At 41.8% G+C, this 20,599-nt stretch overlaps 1 protein-coding gene across 3 annotated transcripts in view; it reads right to left on the bottom strand.

Annotated features, from left to right (window-relative positions):
• Positions 1-893: 893 nt before the first annotated feature.
• The window catches only part of FAM114A1 (family with sequence similarity 114 member A1), a 73,662-nt gene continuing 53,956 nt past the window's right edge, over positions 894-20,599 (bottom strand). For 2 of the 3 annotated variants that reach the window (XM_090035761.1, XM_090035760.1), the window contains exons 9-14: positions 9,761-9,894; positions 8,813-8,980; positions 7,417-7,556; positions 6,508-6,580; positions 3,662-3,715; positions 894-1,355 (exon numbers count right to left, since the gene is read on the bottom strand). In XM_090035761.1, the coding sequence (XP_089891887.1) occupies positions 1,254-1,355; positions 3,662-3,715; positions 6,508-6,580; positions 7,417-7,556; positions 8,813-8,980; positions 9,761-9,894 (671 nt within the window). In that variant the 3' untranslated portion in view covers positions 894-1,253. The remainder of the gene's footprint in view (positions 1,356-3,661; positions 3,716-6,507; positions 6,581-7,416; positions 7,557-8,812; positions 8,981-9,760; positions 9,895-20,599) is intronic. The other variant, XM_090035762.1, reaches the window with a different exon arrangement.

Genomic DNA, 20,599 nt, shown 5'->3' with positions numbered 1-20,599 from the left:
GGCATCTCAAAAATATGTATACAGACCTTGGTTGTCAAGAATACAGAGATTTATGTTTTGACAGTGCTGATTCTTGTTACCATTTTTTCCATTGTGTAAGGCACAATTTTTCCTTAAAAAAGGAAGCCAGAAATGTAGGTGCATCTTATATACCAAAGATATATAATACAATATAACTGAAGTCACCTTAAGAGAAGTTGTCAAACACAAATTCAATCAAATTTATGTTAAAAACATTTTTTCTACAAAGTTATCCTTTTGGAAGTGGAAAGTAGTACATTTCCTACATTGGAAAATAAAGTAACTTGCAATGTACCCTGTTGTGGCCATTCAAAATGTCTACTACTTGCATCCAGGGACTCATTGTAGAGGTGAATAACATACACACGTATGGGCATACACTTCTGAGATACACTGTAGATTGGGAAATCCAAGGACTATTGCCAATCAAAGTGAAGGAATTTTCTTAATCACTGTGTAATTAGGAACTAACTCCACAAGCACTATGCCAATCCCTTTGCTCTAGCCTATAATGCCTTCTGCCAATGAGACAAATGGGACTGGCATATATGAGTATACAATTATGGGTTAGGAAGGGCACAGATTATACCCGTACTCCAAAATGAGCTCAGGCAATTTCATTTCAGTATAATTCTTATCTTCCACAGATTTAATAAGCTAAAGTTAATGCTTAGTTAATATTGTACAAATCTTTGAACACACAGTGCTGCATAACTGCTAATGATTAGACACTGCAATAATACTGGGAAGCTCAATTACTAAATTAATTTGAGTTAATTAAGATTAAATATAGAAACTAACTTTTAAATATAAACATTTTAAATTGATGATAACACTGAAAATATATTTTTTTAAAAATGAAGTGTTTGGACTGCAATGTTTAAAAAACACTGTTTTCAAATTTGAATTCAAAATACAATGGAAAGGACCAAAATTAACAACCTATTTAATATTTATGTCCCTTCTAAATTTCAACATACATTGTTTTAGTTTAATGTAAAGAATATAATTTCAGAAAAGAAGTTTCCTATCCTAGTACCTACAGCTGGTTGTAGAACATATAGTTGAGTTTAAAATATTATTCAATACAATTTGTGCAAAATTGCATTTAGTGTTCTCAAAGGCCCATCAGTGGCCAGACACCTTCTGTGCCACCCCTTCCATCTGTGTAGATTAAAGAGCTTAGAGCTGTGGTTCTTTTAAACACAGCGATGACAACTGCTTGGAAATTGTTACTGTAGTGCTTTCGAACAATTAGTCTGGATATGTGAAATCTGCAGAACTGGAAGCAGTAACTGGAAGGCATCTTGAATATAAGTAGTACTGTTGCAACCCTAAAGGGGAGAAAAAGCATGTGGTTTATTAATACTTTTGTCATATATTTCAGGAAAATAAAGATATTTAAATAAATTCTTTCTATTTGTGCTTCCTCATTTTCATTTTATATTAGGAGAGATATTCAGGCAAGATATTAGAAGCTGCATATTGATCCACTAGAAATTACATTAGGTAATTGCAAGTAATTATGGCCTGAATCATGATATAGAAGTCTGTTCTCCCCTCAGTTTCTATTTGTACCACCTTTTAAAAAGTTACACATATAATTAGAAGGAATATATCACAGTGATGTTCAGAAGCAGACTAAACTTTCTTAATACAAGGCTGCAAATCTCTCCACAGACAGAAATAATTTCAGACATAGTGTAGAGAGGTGTAGCATCACTGAAAATCAGTGGGTTTAAATTCATGGATATCAACTTGATATATGTACTTGTGTATATCAGCTTGAACATACTTATATATTATTAACAACATTTCTAGTACTTAACGTAGCAGCAGGAAACTTTGTAATATGCTGCAATCTTGGGCTGATCAGCAATGAATCTTTGGCCAGGTACAGATATTACACTTTTACCAGTGTAAGTAATTAGAAACTGGTCTATACCTGTAACAGAACAGAAGTTCAACACACAGAATTGGTTTATACCCATAACAGAACAGAAGTTTGGCACATGTACACTGGTTTAAAAATGGTGAAACCCAGTCTAAGATTTGCACCCCCCATGGGCGAATGTGTGTTCTATTCACTACTGATCTATGCTGCTTACAGAACATTGTGTAACTTAGACTGATTCCATCTCAGGCTTTTTGAATGTCTGTACCTAGCCATTATCTTTGCTTAGGAGTAGGAGGTACACAGAAAGGTCTGCACCTGGGCAATCACAAAACTCTGTAGGATGGAGTGAGGATCAAATTAAAATGTTAAAGTTTGAGGACCTAATAAACAGTAACAGGCATATAGTAAAATGTATCAGCTTGGTTCCCAGCAGCTTCAGACTCAATCTACGTACCACAATAAATGTGAACATTAAAATAACTGTTACTGTTAAACTCCTGAGCTTTGCAAAAGTGTGTCTTTAAGTGTATTTCTAATTTACCACAAAGCAGTTTTATTTTAGGTAGCATTTTCAGATAATTGTTATTTTCTTGTTTATAATAGTTCCAGCCTAAGTCTAGGTAGCCACAAAATGCAAATATTCATTTTGTGTTGTTGCTTTTTATGCTGAAGAGAATGTGTGGTCTTGCTGGTAAAACAAAAGATAGTATATTACATATATATTCAATTTTAAAATGGCATGAACCTTTAAACCAAACATGATATTACTGTCTCTTAGCCTCGTCCGCCTGAATTTAAAATGAGTCAAAAGTAGAACTTACTAAAATTTACTGAGTCATCCCTTGTCAAGACAAGAATCAGAAAACTAATCAGAGAAATTATTTATGAGCCTTTTGGCACCTTATAAACCAAATTTTCCTTTAGCGATGTTTGTTTCTTTTTTATGTATTTGCAAACATTTATACAGATGCAGTGTAATGGAAGTGTACCCATGTGGAAAACAAATGTTAATATTTGTTTTGAACAAATGCAGTTTTTACAAAGATAAGGCCATTCTGTGACTTCAGAGCCCCTGCAACTTAAATTATGAGTACTGAAACAATTGGCTGAAATTATTTGCCCCTGCAAACTATATCTCAAACAATTACAAAACAGTGAACATCATGAAATTGATAATTATAGTCTGTTCCTAAATAACTTGCAAGAAGGAAGAAAAGGTTAAACTTATGAAATAAAACTGCACATCGTAAATTTTCTACCCAGCTCCTGTCAATACGTTATAACAGACAACAAGAAGCATGTCACTTCTGTCAGACTGCTCCTAGGAGTCCTTTGAAAATGTAGCATTGCAGGTTTGTCATAGTGTTTGGCAAAGACAGAATAGAGTTGTTTATACAAATTTTCCTTGCCAGCCACAGTTTTGCCAACCACGGTTTTGAGTATTCGCGCTTCAGAGAAGGGGGGGGAGGTACAGTGCCTCTCACTCCATCCCCACAGCCCTCACAGCTTTGTTGGTGCCCCTCACCCACAGCCCCTGCTCCCCGAGCCCTGACAGTTCTGCCAACCACGGAAACTTTCAGGAACCTAACCGCTGTGGTTGGCAAGGGAAACCTGTATTTATGACACAAGGCTATAAGGATATGGCCAGTGCATTTTTATGCTTTTAATACAGACATATGTGTTTACCTCATTCAAAGTGACTTTATCAAAATATTTCTTAATGTGAAGTAGCCCAAGGCTTACCTCTAATAGCACACTATTGACCATTGGATTAAGGATCTCTGCTTTTTTACTGCTCTGTGAAAGGAAAATACAGACGAGATTTAATACCAGAGTTAAACATACTTATCAGTAATATATTTCTTTAGTACTAAGTCAGTTTTGAGCACTGGCTTTATGAATTCTGAGAAGGTTCTGGTGAATAGATTTTTTTTTAATGGCAGCAGTGGTTCTACTTTTCTCACTAAATGTTGCCTTGTCACTTAACAAAGTAACAGCCTACAGAAAGCACTGCTTTCTTCTAACCTTGAACAAGGAGCATTATTAGAAACAGTACTTGTTCATTGTATTGGAGAACTTCACTTGGAAGATTCCCCAGCTTCCCTTCTGCCTGCTTTCTTATTACTGACTTAAAGAACCAGCACATATTTTTTTTTACTTTATGAGACTCCTAAAATAGGAAGAACACTTCGTATATCTCTTTTAAAAAAATAGGAAGGAATAGAAGAAAGGTAGAAAGAGGAAAAAAAACAGAACAGAAATGTTGTATCAGGAACTAGAAAATCCATATTTCCATCAGCTGATTATAAATTAACTTGCCAATTAAATACCCTTGATTGTAACAATCATGGTAAGTATGCATTTTAAAGGAAGTGAGCAGAGTAATATTTTTCTTTCCAATTTCTGAATAACTGCTGATATTTAGAAGCAAGGCCAAAATTTCAGTATAATGAGTAGCCACCTGAAATAAGTACCTTAACAGTGATGCTATTATGTTGAAAGAGCTCTTTCATTCTAAACCGCTCCCTCAGGGGCTGATCACAATTTGCCAAATTATCTTTCGTCTCAGTCCAACCTCAGTCCACTGGACAATGTGAGCTTGCCAAAAGCATGGAAAACTGGTCTGTCCAGTCTGCACTCTACATTATTGTACAAGATGCATGTGGTTAGTAGTCTATATTGCTGAACATGTGGTACGGGCTGGACTGTGTTTATGGAGCACAGAGCCATCATGAGAGTAATATAAAGTTGCACTGCCCCCAGCGGAGAGTTCAAGGAAAGACTGGACTCTAACATCTCTTTGCTTGGAGGAGGGTGCACAGTTTGCAGGGTTCTGTTAGATGATGCTTCCTTTTTCCCCTGCTGCTGGTGGTGGGCCGAAGATCAGCATCCTCCCCTCCCCTTACCCCTGAAGATAAAGTGTTTGTGTTCACAGGCACTGGGACTGTTCAATGCAGTATGCTTCCTACAAGGTGTAGGGAGACTCAAGGCACCTGCACAAGTTCCAGACACACTGTGGCCCCAACTCTGGGACTATACAACATAAAGTTCATGTGTACCAGCAGGCAGAAATAAAAGTTGTTGCAAGATCTTTTGTTCTGCATTTCCTGGGTTAAGTCTGCTTCATATTTCATGTTTATTTTTTATGCACATATTTACTGAAAATGCTGCATAAGAAATGTGAAAATAAGCTTAGAAACAGCCAAAGCAAAAAGATTCAATTTGCATGGCATGTAGCAATGTAAATTGTTCAAAATCAAAGCAAGTCAACAAATTATGTTCTTTTTAAATAACTCAGAAAAAATGTCCAGTGATACACTGAGAGAGCTCTCAGGAGGCTCTTATTTATAATTCCTACACAAAAGTGAAAGGAAGACTGGGCACGCTTTCCTACTTTTTATACAAGTTCACCTTCTCACTGGGAAAAGAGTGGGTATATCTCTGGTTCAAAAAACTATTTCTGAAAGGCAGCTTATTTTTATCTTTGGGCTATGCCAGATTACTCAGTTGTCTGGTACATTCCAAAGTATTTTGTAGGGGAGGTTGTTGCTTCTCCTTCACTGGCTCTCATAAAGATCTTTGCTACTCCTGAATTCAAGTCACACAAATTATTATACTATCAGTGTCCTCATTATATTTTTCAGGGTAAAAAAGGATAACCGTTTACAATAAGAGTGCTGTCTAGGAGCTTGATTGCCAAGTAGGGCATTTTGATTGTAATGAGAATAATTTTATTCAAATGAAAAACCAAACTGATAGATTTTCTAGTTCCTCAAACCTATACATTGCAAATATAATCACCTATCAGATGTATGAAAGACTAAATGGCAATTTATGACGTGAATCACACTGTTAAGACACTGAACAGTTTATCACTGGCAATATTTTCGGGGGAGGGTTTAAAGTACAGCTACATATAAAGAAATGGGCTGAGTAGATATCCTAAAATACTGGAGGACTCTTATTTGAATGCTTGGAGTGTTGTGAGTAGACTCAGTAATTGGCAGAATAGTTTCTAAAAGACTTAGGAACTATGTCAGTGATTCTCAACCAGGGTGTTGTGGCACCCTGGGGTGCCTTGAGGTCCTTTCATGGGTGCTGCAGGGTGCCAGGCAATTTAGCACCGTTAAGTGTGCAAACATGATTCACAAGATAAACCCAGAGATTTCAAATATGAATTCATAGGGTTAAAAATATTCTGACATGCTGTGGGCTTTCTGAGTTTCTTGCAACAGAAGAATTGCTCTATTATTTTTCTGTAGTAAAAAAGAATGAAAGCTAAGAACTGGCATTTTCTAATGGGTGCCTTGAGTCTAAGAAGGTTGAGAACCACAGAACTATGTAGATGCAGTGGTCACTGACAGCTTAAGAAAGATAGGAGACATGCATTGCAGAGGCTACTTCAGCTCTCATGATCAAGCAACCACTGGGATTCTGTTGCAAAAATTCTCTGTATGTTCTGCAGCAGGATAGGAGAGGATTCAGGATCTCCCTACTCCTATGCTAGTTTCTTACAGAAAGTTGGTTTATGCTATATGTCCCTCAAGACTGAGTTATAAAAATTATATTAGGAAATGCTGTTATCTTACCCCAACTGCCATTAAGGAATCAGAAAACTTCTTAGCTAAAGATGACACTTCATTGCACATGGCACTTGTTAAACTAGTTTAAAACAAGAGAGACAAATGTTAAAAATATACTTAAGGTCCTTTACCCAGGATAGTCAGATCCCTCATGTGTCTCAGAAGTTAAAAAATATTCTTCAGACAATCTAATTTCTAATTAAATTAATTTTGTCCTAAAGTATAATTGGTGGATTTTGCTCAATTGGTGCTTATGAACATGACAGAGGCTTTAAAAGTCCAGTGGTGGTCACAGCCAGAAAAAGCACTAGGCCAAACACAGCTCTGTTTCTACATGGCAGGTTTTTGGTTTTTTGCAAAATATCCTAGACTTTTAGTTTAATTATTGTTTTACTTAAGTTATACACTGAAAATACCACTGGAAATAAATTACAACCTCCTCACCTCCACCTAGAATGAATATAGCGAGCATTCTTCCTAAAAGCAGCAGGGCATGAGCTATAATTGCATAGGAACAGATCTGCAATGTTTATAATTGCATAGATTTTTGTGCATTTTTTCACACAGCACAAACTCTATTATGAACTGCAAAAGCAAATCCTATGCATTCTGGTTTACTATCTTTAGAACTGCTGATAAAACGCCCACTCTGAACGAGTAATCACATCTACCAGTTATGATGACAACAGTTTTCACTTTGTGCATTTGTAAAAATTATACATAATGTGCAAATCAGAGAATCACAAGCAGCCCTGTAATTACTTTTGACAATATACTGGCAGAAGCCTCAGAAGCAAGCCTGTTTGTTGATCCATTGTGTTACGGTATCTACAAACACTTTGGGCTCAATAGGATATTAAGAGTTTTAAGCAAATATTCTCCTCCTATGACAAAAAGAAATAAAAATGTACTCACTTTGTCAGAACTTTTGCTTGATCCTCGGCTGGCTTTTCCTCTTCTTGCCCATGGAGAATTAATTCTGCTACTTTATGAAGCTGTTCGATACAACGGGCTGTTACTTCAGCAAGGCTTTCAATAGACAGCATGTAGATGTCCTTAAATGTAATAAAAAAAGAAGCAGTAATATTCTAACTTCTATAGATTATACAGGAGACTTTGAAACTAAGTACAGACGAAAATAATTGAACAATATCATTACATGCAAAGTCAAGGAATATGAGCTGTTACACTTGCTCAAAAAAAAAACTGTAGAAGAAGAGGCATCAATTAAGGGTGAAGCAAGGACTCAACACTCACTTCAGAGAAATACAAAAGGCAAAACTGCAGGGTTAAGCCCCAGGAATTTCTATTATAAGATTGTTGGATCTGGGTCCTAATAAGAGTCCTGAACTCTCATGGAATTTATACTGATTTCACTGGGAGTTGAGAGGGTCAGGCCATTTCCAAAGTATGTTTCTATGGTAAAAAAGATAAGTATGCTCTTGGTAAAGAACTTTTTAGAGCGAAACAAAGTGACTATATCCAAAACTCCTTTCAATCTCTCTTGATAATTTGGCAGCATCATTAACATCATAATCTACAACAGACACAACACCAATCAATTTCCTACATTTAACAGCTTTTGAACTCTTTTAAAGAAAGCACAATAGATCCTTTAATATAGGTCATAAAAAATTCCCAACATTTCATGCTGTCGTAACTTGAATTAAGAATTTCAATCACAACTACTACTTTAAGAGAAGGCAGTTGTCTCAAAGCATATGATATATTTGGCCTTGGGCAAGGCTTTTCAGGGAGGGACTTAATACTTTTGATTTCACTAAACAAATTTTGTTTTGCTCATCTGTGATTTTAGATATCTATGATTTAAATATAAGTTGAATACAGTTTTTTATTTACTGGTATCTAGAGAAAGAGCCATTGCAGAAAGTTGAGTGAAGACTTTAAATATGGGACAGAACTACAGACAGAAAGTCTAAGACTTCGATTAATCGACCCTTTTGTATAAAAGGTACACCTGAATCTGTTAATTTTTAAAGAAAAGCTGAAACAAGTTAGTAGTCAGAGGGGATGATATTGTTGATGTTCATTAATAGGAACAGTCTGATAGTAAAAATACTCATACAAGTAAGGTTTGCAGGGCTAGTGCCATAGTTAGTAGTTGTTGTCAATTACCATCTTTTTAAAGTTACTTCCTGACCATTACTAATTTAAACACCTGAAGGTATTAGAAACCACAATGGTACAACACAACAGATGAGAATAAGATAGCAATATTGGCTAGTTAAACAAGCTATTCAAAAAGGTTATGATACTGTTAATGAGATATCTGCTTCAAGTGCTATTTTACCTCCACAGTTTTGTTTTTCTTTACTTCTCCTTGTTGATCTGCACAATCTTCTCCTTCTTCAGTCTTTTCCTCACCATTTTTTTCAGTGTTCTTCTCTAGCTTCTCTTCCAGAGCTGGCGATCTTGACAAGTTGGCTTCTTCCAGCCACTCATGAGCTTTTTTCCTAGCCTACCCATAAAAGCCCCATAAAAACACAGTACAGTTCATGTATAGCTGATCAGATGATATTGCTAAGACACATTAACAATACATTTTCACTTAGCTTTATTGTTCCACTCAAAAGTTTTATCTATCTCAGGCATGTGGATAGTGTTTAAATGTCTATATTTTTAAAAAATCATGTTTATATAGGGAGAAATCTCTCTTTCTGTAGAAAGGCTGACTACCTATCTACAATATTGTACTGTACTGTCTGTCTCTACTCTGTAAGTAAAGCTGTTGTTAACACTGGGGTCATTGAAACCTCAACCATGTGCAGTCTGTTTCAAAGGTATAAAGTAACATGAGAGAGAAAAAGATAACTAGGCCTTAAGGGAAAAAGTAAAACTGAACAGTATATAGGAAATAAAAAATAAAACAAAAGTCTAAATTCTGAGATAAGTGGACAGAAAATAATTGGACCTCGAGCTGCTTTGTTTCAGGAAGGTCAGAGCAGACACAACTTGAAGCAGTAATGCCACTCACTTCAATGGTTTCCCAGTTAGCTAGTGTGGAGTGCATTAGTTCTTTTTCAATGCTAAGTCTAATTAGATGTGAAAAACACTTTGTTTCCAGTTCAAACATTGTAGTTTTAACAATTTTTTGGACAAACAAACAAGATCAGTACTGAACTATGTTCTGAACTGAATCTCATTGCTGAACCCAATAGGCCAATCACCCTTAAGATCAATAGATCCACATTTTGTATTCCTCCGGGAAGTGGATGAAGGCTGTGTAACTTGTACCAACCTTATTAAGTTTGTCAGGAGTAGCAGCTACATGCAATTCAAACAGCAGTTCAGTAAGCATGCTAACAAACTCTTCTCCCATGTCTGCTGCAGACTCTTCTCCCATGTCTGCTGCAGAAGGAGACAAGATGATTTCTGTAAGAGGATTATTATCATTATATTACTCATGACCGAATACATAGAGCCAAACCAGAGCATCCAAAACCCTCACCCACTTCTAGCGTGACAAAAGCTTCATTGGTTAAGCCAACAATGACGGAATGAAGGTAGGAGACCACGAAAAGGACTGAAAGCAGCAGAAAGAACTATATAAATGACAGATTCTGGTTTGACACCTTGGCTATCCATCCCACCTAATTCTAGATATCACTGCTGGTGCTCTGGAATCTCCTGACAAGACATTATCGGGGAGAATGCACACAAGCCTCTACCCTCAAATGAGATAATATAAACTACAGCAGAGCCAGGTAGAGCAAGAGTTTTAAAGAGAACATATGGGAAAGGGTGTTTCCCAGCTTGCTTTCTAGGGAAACTACACTCCAAAGGCCATATACTTCTTTACTTTAAGAATGAATGTGATTATGTAGAGCTTTTTTCTTTTGTAGTCGAGACTACACGGTCTTAAAGGAGCAGGACTTTCCTTACACAATGTGCATGACTGACCCAGACATTCCCAGTACTTAATCTCCATCTTGGTCATGGAGATCCCTTTGCCCATGTTGGCTAAAGCTAACATCTTCATAGATAATGAATTACAAGGTAACCATTTCTACTTTGCCCTTGCATTATTTATTAGATGGATTTCCTAAATGATAACAGTTGGATATATTCATCTACACTGAACCTACATTGAGTTTGGATTTTTCATTAATGCTTTCTGGGGAAATAGACCTCAATACAGTTCTGTTAGTATCAATTTTCTTGGGCTACTGATGCTAAAGATCAGACTCCCAACTAAGCTCCAAAACCCATCTAGTTCTGAAATGTTTTCAAGTGATATTTTGTTCCTATTTTTCTCTATTTACTAGTTAAGGTCTAACTTCCAAAACAGTTCAAGTGGGAGTCGAGGACCATCATGCTAGCTCTGGACAAGATGAATCTTCCTCCAGGAGAAGTACCTTGCTTTGCAATGAATTTAACTGATCTTGATGGAACTGCAAAAAGATACTGACAGTTTTCTTTATGCTACATGGTATCTGGTCCTCAGATATAATCTTGGCTAGGGACATACAATCAAAAAGCCCACACCTGAATTGATTAAATCATTACAGGTTATTCTATCTGTGTAGACTGAACTGATTTGCAAGTGAATAGACTTTCACTTTTGATTCCAGAAATGCAGCCACTCCCTGCAGTGGCTCTGGCTAGAAGCTGGGGACGCTAGAACAAGCCCTCCCTTCCCTTTGGCAGCAGCCACAAGGCTGGAGGGAAGCTGACCTGGGGGACATGGCCAGGACCCCCCAGCAGGATGCTAAGTATGATTGGGGAGGGGATTAAATCCCCACCTTGGCCTGCAGGGACCCCAGCCAGGATGTACTTGAATGAGGGGAAGCAGCCCTTGTCAGGCATGTCCCGGGGTTGGGGGGGAACGTGGCCAGACACCAGCTCAGGCAGCAGCTTAGGCAAAGCAGGGCAGGGAGGGGCATTAAACACTCATCTCCCCTCTTGGGCATGGGCATGGGGACCCTAGCTGAGGTCTGCCTGGCTTTTTGCCCTGCTTGTGTGTCAGGTGGCCTGGCCAGAGCTGGCTGGCATGGCCCCGCCATCTGCCCAGGGCTGAGGCTGGGGGGCTGAGGCTGGGGCTAAGCTGTGGCTATGGGGCTGAGCTGGGCTGGCCCATGGGTGCTGCAAAGAGCGGATGTGGAGAGGCTGGGCTGGGCTAGGCTACACCTCTTGCTGCTCCAGCACAGCCTGCTAAGTTGCCAGCTCCCACGGGCAACACAGACTCAACTGCAGCTACCGCCTGCCTTCTCCCGTAGACAAAACGTAAGGTGTTTGTTGTGGGAGACTCCATCCTGAGGGGGCAATATGCTGCCCCAAACCCTTAGCCCGCATCCGGGACTTTGAGGAGAAGATCCCTAAACTACTCCAGCCCACAGACCACTATCCCATGCTCCTTATTCATGTGGGCACCAGTGACACGGCTCGGAGTGCTCCCAGCTGGGTCATGAAGCGCTACAGGGATTTGGGAGCGGGGCTAAAGGGTCTCGGGGCACAGATGGTGTTCTTGTCTATCCTCCCAGTCTTGGGCTATGGGCTGAGGAGGGAGAGGAGGATCCATTTAGTCAACCAAAGACTGCGGTGCTGGTGTCATCGGAAAGGCTTTGGCTTCCATGACCACAGCCCGCTCTTTGGCGTAAGAGGCAGCGAGCTGCTGGGAAGGGATGGCCTCCACCTCTCTCCCCTGGGGAGGAGGCTCTTCTCAGCCAGACTAGCTAACATGCTCCACCGGGCTTTAAACTAAGCCTGTTGGGGGAGGGGGGGACTACCACCACTGCTGGCCCACTGAGCAACCCTTGCAAAGCCAGCGGGCCAAGGCACTTAAGAAAGCCCACCCCTGCCCCAGCCCTGGTACAATCTGTGGGCAAGGCAGGAGCCCCCAAGGGGTACACAAATGCCAGGAGCTTGGGGAACAAGCAGGAGGAGCTCATCCTCCTGCTTAATGCAAGTAATTATGACATCATAGGGATAACAGAGACCTGGTGGGACTGCACTCATGACTAGACCTCGGGTATAGATGGCTATACCCTGTACAGGAGGGATCGAGTAGATAAAAGGGGCGGGGGTGTAGCTCTCTATGTTAAGGAAAGCTACATGTCCCTGCAAGCTGATATTGGCGATGAGGGTGGATGACTGGAGACCCTCTGGGTTATAATCCGTGGGGAACATGGCACAGGGGACACAACGGTGGGAGTCTACTACACACCGCCCACCCAAAGTCCTGAGTTTAACTAGGAGTTCGCCCGGGAACTGGCTGAGGCCGCATGCTCCAGGACCATGGTTGTCATGGGTGACTTCAATACCTGGACATCTTGTGGGAGGATCACTCAGCAAAATCCGAGCAGTCACAAAACTTCCTCTCATGCGTGGATGACCTCTACCTAACTCAAGAAGTCTATGGGCCAACAAGAGGCAAAGCGCTGCTTGACTTGGTACTGGCTACAGGGGATGACCCAATTGGTGACCTAGTGATCGATGGGAAGCTGGGTGACAGCGACCACAAGCTGATCACCGTCATCATCCACTGTAAAGCTGGCAAGTCAGTCAGCAACACGGAAGTCCTTGACTTCAGAAAAGCTGACTTTGACAAGCTCCGGAGGCTTGTCAGTCAGGCCGTAAGGGACCACGACCCCAGGGAGAGGGGAGTTCAAGAAGAGTGGTTGCTCCTCAGGGGAGTGATCCTCAATGCACAAGCTAAGTCTATTCCGTCTTGGAGGAAAGGCAGCAAGAGGGCACAGCAGCCCCCTGACTCTCCATGGACCCAGCAGACCTCCTGAGGTGAAAAAGAAAGGCCTACAAAGGATGGAGGACAGGATTCACCTCCAAGGAGGATTATTCTGCACTGGTCCGGTCCCGCACGGAGAAAACCAGGGAAGCCAAGGCTGCAACTGAACTCCAACTAGCTTTGAGCATCAAGGACAATAAAAAGTCCTTTTTCAGATATGTGGGGAGCCGGAGGAAAAGCAAGGGCAACATTGGATCCCTGCTGAACCAGATGGGGCAACTGACAACTGACACCCAGGAAAAAGCCAACCTATTAAATGGGTACTTTGCATTGGTCTTTCATCAGTCCCATGGGACGCCCATGCCTGCTATGGGACAGGGAGGTCCGGGTGGGGGGAGATCCCCTGCCCTCCATAAATGCTGACCTTGTGAAGGAACACCTTGAGAAGCTGGATACCTTCAAGTCAGCTGACCCTGACAATCTACACTCCAGGGTACTCAAAGAGCTGGCAACCGTCATAGCCCAGCCCCTGGCACAGATCTTTGAAAACTCCTGGCTCTCTGGTGTAGTGCCCAAAGACTGGAAGAAGGCCAATGTGGTGCCTATCTTCAAGAAAGGGAGGAGAGCGGATCTGGCTAACTAGAGGCCCATAGCCTGACTTCTATCCTGAGGAAGATCTTAGAAAAATTTATTAAAGAGGCCATCCTTAATGGCTGATGCCAACATCCTAAGGGATAGCCAGTGTGGATTTGTTGCGGGTAGGTCTTGCTTGACCAATCTCATTTTCTTCTATGACCAGGTGACCTATCACCTGGACAAGGGAGAAGAGATTGATGTCATATATCTTGACTTCAGAAAAGCCTTCGATTTGGTATCCCATGATCACCTCTTGACAAAACTAGCCAAATGTGGCCTTGGGTCCACCGTGATCTGCTGGCTGGGAAATTGGCTCCGTCGTCAGACCCAGAAGGTAGTAATTGATGGAAGTCACTCATCATGGTGTCCTGTGACCAGTGGGGTCCCCCAAGGCTCTCTCCTTGGACCCAAATTGTTCAACATCTTCATTAATGATGCGGACATTGGAGTCAAAAGTGGACTGAGTTCAAGTTCACCAATGACACCAAACTTTGGGGCAAAGCATCCACGCCAGAAGACCGGCAGGTGATCCAAGCTGACCTGGACAGGCTCAGCATATAGGCAGACGAGAACCTGATGGTGTTTAACACCAAAAAATGCAAGGTTCTCCACCTTGGGAAAAAAACCTGCAGCATCCTTATAGGCTTGGCAGTGCTAGGCTGGCTAGCACTATGGAAGAAAGAGACTTGGGGGTCATCATTGACCACAAGATGAACATGATCGTGCAGTGTGATGCTGCGGCCAGTAAAGCGACCAAAACGCTGGCTTCCATCCATAGATGCTTCTCAAGCAAATTCCAGGATGTCCTTCTCCCCTTATACTCGGCCTTGGTGAGGCCGCAGCTGGAGTACTGTGTCCAGTTTTGTGCCCCACAATTCAAAAAGGATGTGGAGAAGCTTGAGAGAGTCCAGAGAAGAGCCACGCACGTGATCAGAGTTCAGGAAAGTAGATCTTACGATGAGAGGCTGAGAGCCATGGGGCTCTTTCGCCTGGAAAAGCGCAGGCTCAGGGGTGATCTGATGGCCACCTATAAGTTTATCAGAGGAGACCACCAGGATCTGGGGGAACGTTTGTTTGCCAGAGCGTCCCAAGGGATGACGAGGTTGAATGGTCATAAACCACTACAAGACTGTTTCAGGCTGGACATAAGGAAGAATTTCTTTACTGTCTGAGCCCCCAAGTTCTGGAACAGCCTGCCATTGGAAGTGGTTCAAGAACCTACATTGAACACCTTCAAGAGCAAATTGGATGCTTATCTTGCTGGGATCCTATGACCCCAGCTGACTTCCTACCCTTTGGGCAGGGGGCTGGACTCAATGATCTTCCAAAGTCCCTTCCAGCCCTAATGTCTATGAAATCTATGAAATCTATGTGGGCCAGACCCGTCACAGTGGGCTGCAACTCAGGCTGGAACCCAGCAGCCGCCCAGATGAATGGCCAAAGAGGCTGGGGGGGCGGTACGGCTGCGCTGGTGGGAGCCCAGTGATGATGAGCTCCTGCAGACACTGCTGGAACTCTCAGTGGCGAGGGGGGTGGTGAGCGCTGACCATGGCGACCTCTTCCTCCCACTGCTGCCCCTGCTTTGCTGTTCCAGGTGACGGGGGGGCAGGATGCCTTCCACCCACTCCACCCATCTGCAGGGTCTGCTCATCACGCTGGGCAGGGAAGTGGATGGAAGGCAGCCAGAAGCTGGAGCCAGAGCTGCATGCACTGGGCAGAAGCCACTGTCTGCAGGAGCTCATCATCACTGGGCTCCCACCGGCGCAGCCGTACCCCCTCCAGCCTCTTTGGCCATTCATCTGGGTGGCTGCTGGGTTCCAGCACGAGTTGCAGCCCACTGGGACAGGTCTGGCCCACATAGATTTCATAGACATTAGGGCTGGAAGGGACCTCGAAAGATCATCGAGTCCAGCTTCTGCCCAGTGCATGGAGCTCTGGCTCCAGCTCCTGGTGACCACCCAAAGGCACCGCCGGCAGTGTCAGTGGTGGTGGCAGCCAGTGACAATCAGGGACCGCCTGCAGGCACCACCAACAGTCTTTTCGATGTCTTTTTGCAGGTGGTGCACCCCTATGCGTCACCCCTGGTTGCCCATTATAGGGGCTCATGTGCCTGCAGCTACTGCACCCATTGTTCATTATTGTGCAACACCCAACCAGCTGCAGCTGCATGCTGGCTGGGGCTGGTGGGGCTGTTCTGCCTCTCTCGCATCCAGCTGCTGCTACCACCCCTGCCCCTGCTGTGCCACTCTAGGTGGGCAGGCAGGAAGCTTCAGCCCAGTGGCTTCTGCCCAGTGTGTGGAGCTCTGGCTCCAGCTCCTGGCTGCCTTCCATCCACTTCCCTGCCCTGCATGATGAGCAGACCCTGCAGATGGGTGGAGTGGGTGGAAGGCATCCTGCCCCCCCGCCACCTGGAACAGGAAAGCAGGGGCAGCAGTGGGAGGAGAAGGAGCTGCTAGAGGCAAGGGAGGCACAGTAGCACCCAGCCAGCTGCAGCCACACCAGGAACTGTCCCGCCAAAGCTGTGTGCTGGCTCAGGCCAGCAGGACTGTTCTGCTCCCAGGGTGGATAAAAATCAATGATTTAAAAAAAACCCCAAAAAACCAATAATTTTTTTTTTTAAATCATCAATAAAATTCTACATTTCTCTCTCATTAAAAAAATAACAGTTACAATTAAATCTCATCACAAACATGCTCAACCTACACTTATAGGTCTCATAAAAATGAATTAATGGCTCTGTCACACTCACACATATCAAGTTACCCACCAATCAAACATGGGCATTCGCTGTTATTTTTAGCAGCAGTGCTGCAACTAAACATATTTCAGACAACAAAGTATCAATAGCAAGCGAAAGATTTCAATCATCCAGTAAAACCACCACCATGGATGGGTTTGTATTAGGGACCAGCAAATACCAACAAGACACCATAGATGAAAAGACTGCTTGGTTAATTTATGCCACAAATTCTCCTTTTCGCATTGTTAACAATAAACACTTCATTGACGTGGTTGAGTCCTTATGACCAGGCTACACTCCACCTGGTAGAGCAGACATTGGTAGAAGGTTGCTAGATGCAGTGTATGAGAAGGAACTTGAACAGTGTGTAAGAAATAATGAGGGGAAATTTGCCAATTTAAGTATTGATGAATGGAGCAATGTACACAATTCACTAATATGTGCCTGTGTGACAAAAGAAGATGGGGTTGCATATCTTTCAGAAACAATAGATATGTCAGGAAATGCCCACACAGCAGAATATTTAAAAGAAGTGGCAGTGAAAGCTGTAATAAACTGTGAACAAACTGTCACAGATGACACTGTCACTGTGAACAGACTGTCACACGCACAGTTGTCACAGACAATGCTGCAAACGTGGCAAAGATGAGAAGATATTTAGAAGAAGAAACAGAAGAATGCTCCTTAATAACATATGGCAGCAGTGCTCTTTAATGCATCTCTTAGCCAAAGACCTAAGTACTTCTTCAGGAATAAAAGAAAATGTTGTTAAAGTTGCAAAATACTTCTGTAACAACTATTTTGCTTCAGCTTCACTGAAGAGAGCAGGAGGATCCAAACTAATTCTCCCTCAAGATGTTTTGATAGAATTCTGTGGTTCGTTGTTTTGAACAATTTATTAAGAACTGGCCTAGTCTCATAAAAAATTGTGAAGAAAACCGTGATAAAATAGATGGAAGTATCTCATCCAAAGTATCTAAAGTTGGATTAAAGAGGAACGTAGTATACTAAAGCCTATATCCAGAGCTTTCTCCTTTTCCAGAGCCTGATTGGTGGGGAAAACGAAATCCCCTCCACCAATCATTTTTTAACTTTTCAAAACCCCGGGGCCGCTACTGGCTAGCCCATCACACAGGTTTAAACCAGTTTCTGATCACTTAAATCGGTTTATGTGTAACTTCTGTCCTTACTCATGGACTTTACTGCAGCCCAAAGTGGTTAATTCTTAGTCCATCAAGTTAAACATTAGGCTTCCCTATAGGTCTTTACCTGAATCACTAACTTGGGTTAAATCTGTAATCTTGTCTTCAGTAGGATTTTAACTTGTGTTAGCTCACCTGGGCTAAGAGCAAAGCTTTTCTTTGTAGTGAAGATATGAATTTGACCATGCTCAGCCAATATGTTGCTAAAGGATGCTTTGTCCTCACTAGGCACTTAATGGTGATTAAAGTGTGTTTATTATAATTGGCAACACCTTATATTTTCAGTATAGTTTGGGTATAACAATATTGCAGGAACCTAAGCAAATAATTTCAGGTAAACAATTTAAAAACAAACAGACAAGCAGACAAACAACCCCCACCCAAGGACTAAAACTCTTCTCTTGAAAGGACACATTTCAGAGCAATCCAGAAAGTTATATACGGTTTGGTAAATGAGAACAAGAACATTAACTGCAGTAGCTGAAGGATAAAAACACAACTCAAATTATTATAGACACTGTCAAACCAAAGCTGGCTGAAATAGAAACTACTCTATCAGAGGGAACAAAGATGCAAATCATTTGCAGTATTAAATGCAAATGGATCATAGTTATCTAAAATGACAGACTATTGTCCTTTATGGGCCTATTAAATGAATTATTTACGTTTTATGGGGCTTTATACATTTGCTACATTCAATAAAAACACTAAGGAAACCCCTCTCCCCCCTCTTCTGGATTTATTGAAGACATCACTGTCTTTTTCTGATCAAAAAGAGATATTTTGGTGGATACCCACCAAGGATACTGTCTACAGGAAATGTAAAGCAGCATGAGCACCATCTGTGCAATGGTGTGTGTGTTAAATGATTATTACAATGAGAGGCAACAGCAATCCAAGTTTTCCATGAAAGTGATCATCACCAAGGTGCAAGCCCAACTCTACTGTAAAGCCCTACAGAAAATGTTAATTTTTACTGGTTTTCAAACTATCCAACACAATTTAATAGAAAAGGATATCTTTCCCACTGTCCATAATTCTAGATCTACTTTGTTCCCATATATACTCATATTTAACACTCTCCTAGTGTGAAAGTTTGTAAGCTACACAGTAACCCATGGCAGTCCAAAACAGTCAACAATTATGTCCTCAAGAGATTCAATACATCTATTTGTGATCATGATATATACATCTTAATAGAAAATGTAAATCCAAAATCTCCATTTCTGGAAAGCCAGATATTTCTCTCTCCATTCTTTTTTGTAATTCTGTCTACTGTCAGTTAGTAAACATTTTAATTTCTTAGTGAGGTCAAATCTCTTCTGCTCAACTGTATCCAAATAAAATTGTACATAGTATTTAAATGGTACAAAACAGAAAGTAGAATTATTTTAAATTAACCTATAATAAAAAAGTTGACATTGGTCCCTTAATTGTCCATAAATATATGTGGACAGACATGATTATGCAATACAGTGGAGTCGCATCTTATGCGGAGGTTAGGTTCTAGAGTCAGCGCGTAAGGCAAAAATTGCGTATAGTCAAAATTACCCTTGAAAATCAGCTGGCCTGCACCAAACTCCTGCCCAGCCAGCGTGCACAGCTTCCCAGCAGGGCTGCTTCCAATGTAGCTGCTTGGCCCAGTGCACAGCGCTGCAGGGGGGCAGCTGCAGGGTGCACGCATGGTAGGTACCAGGAGCTGGCTGGGGGTGGGAGGGAACCGGGGCGCTTGCCCACTGGTACAGTCCGCTCCCTCCCCCATCCAGCTGCTCCTACCCAGAGCAGCCTGCACCAAACTCCTGCCCGGCCAGCGTGCACAGATTCCCAGCAGGGCTGCTGGCCCCGTGCACAGCTCTGCGGGGGTGCAGCTGCAGGCTGAATACAAACAACTGACACTCTGGGGCATACGCGTATGATGAATTCGCATAAGTTAAATGCGCGTATGATGTGACTCCACTGTATGTGAAAGTCTTTCCAGCACTTCTGCTCATGCAGTGCACTACTTCAAGACTGATTATAAATGAAGCATACCACATGCTGCATTACATTGTTCTTAATTTGTATGTGGATCTCTGTACAGATCTGCCTAGATCTGTAAGTGGGCTGTATGTTGGAAATGGTGCAGCGGAATACTCCTGTTCATCTACAAAGGAGAGAACATCATACTCTGTGTACTTACTCTGGTTAAGGAAAATGAATAAAACAGTTGATTTTACTGAAGCCTGAAGAAACAGTTTCACTTTCTAAAGACTCCACTGCAAGGTGTGCAGACTTCATTTGTGGTTATTTCTTTGTCACTGAAAGGAGTGTTTTGGCCCTTTGTCTGATTTGCTTTTGTATGACGAAAAATGCTTTTTGATTTGGTCCTTCTCTTCAAAGTGCTGTGCTTTAGACTTAGTATATATAGAAGACCCTCTACATATCCAAGACAAGGATGACGGTCAACAGCCTTGCTTCACTGGTAAAACAGAACTTTCTACCATAAGGGTAAAATTCATATGTGCAAAAGAAATAGCTTTCTTACAGGATGCTCTGAGATCGAAAAATGAACCCGTCCCAAGAATTAATAGCTCTCACGTATGTCACCCTGTCCCACAACATATGCCACATGGCCTTTTAACACACAGACAGCAGGGCATACATTTAAAAAACCACAAAAGTAAAACTCCACTAAACTAAAACATTTCATAGCACACACAATTCGCCACTTGGGGAAAGCATGAGAGACAACAAACCACATGTGACAGATGTGATTCCTGTTGTTTAATGTACTACTAGAAAGTGCTCAGATACTCCAATGATGAGGGCAGTATAAGA

The sequence above is a fragment of the Crocodylus siamensis genome, chromosome 2 (genome assembly GCF_052110815.1).
Source record: "Crocodylus siamensis isolate JL-2025a chromosome 2, ASM5211081v1, whole genome shotgun sequence".
In the NCBI taxonomy this organism is placed as follows: Eukaryota; Metazoa; Chordata; order Crocodylia; family Crocodylidae; genus Crocodylus; species Crocodylus siamensis.
This window is presented reverse-complemented; position numbering and strand designations above follow the sequence as displayed.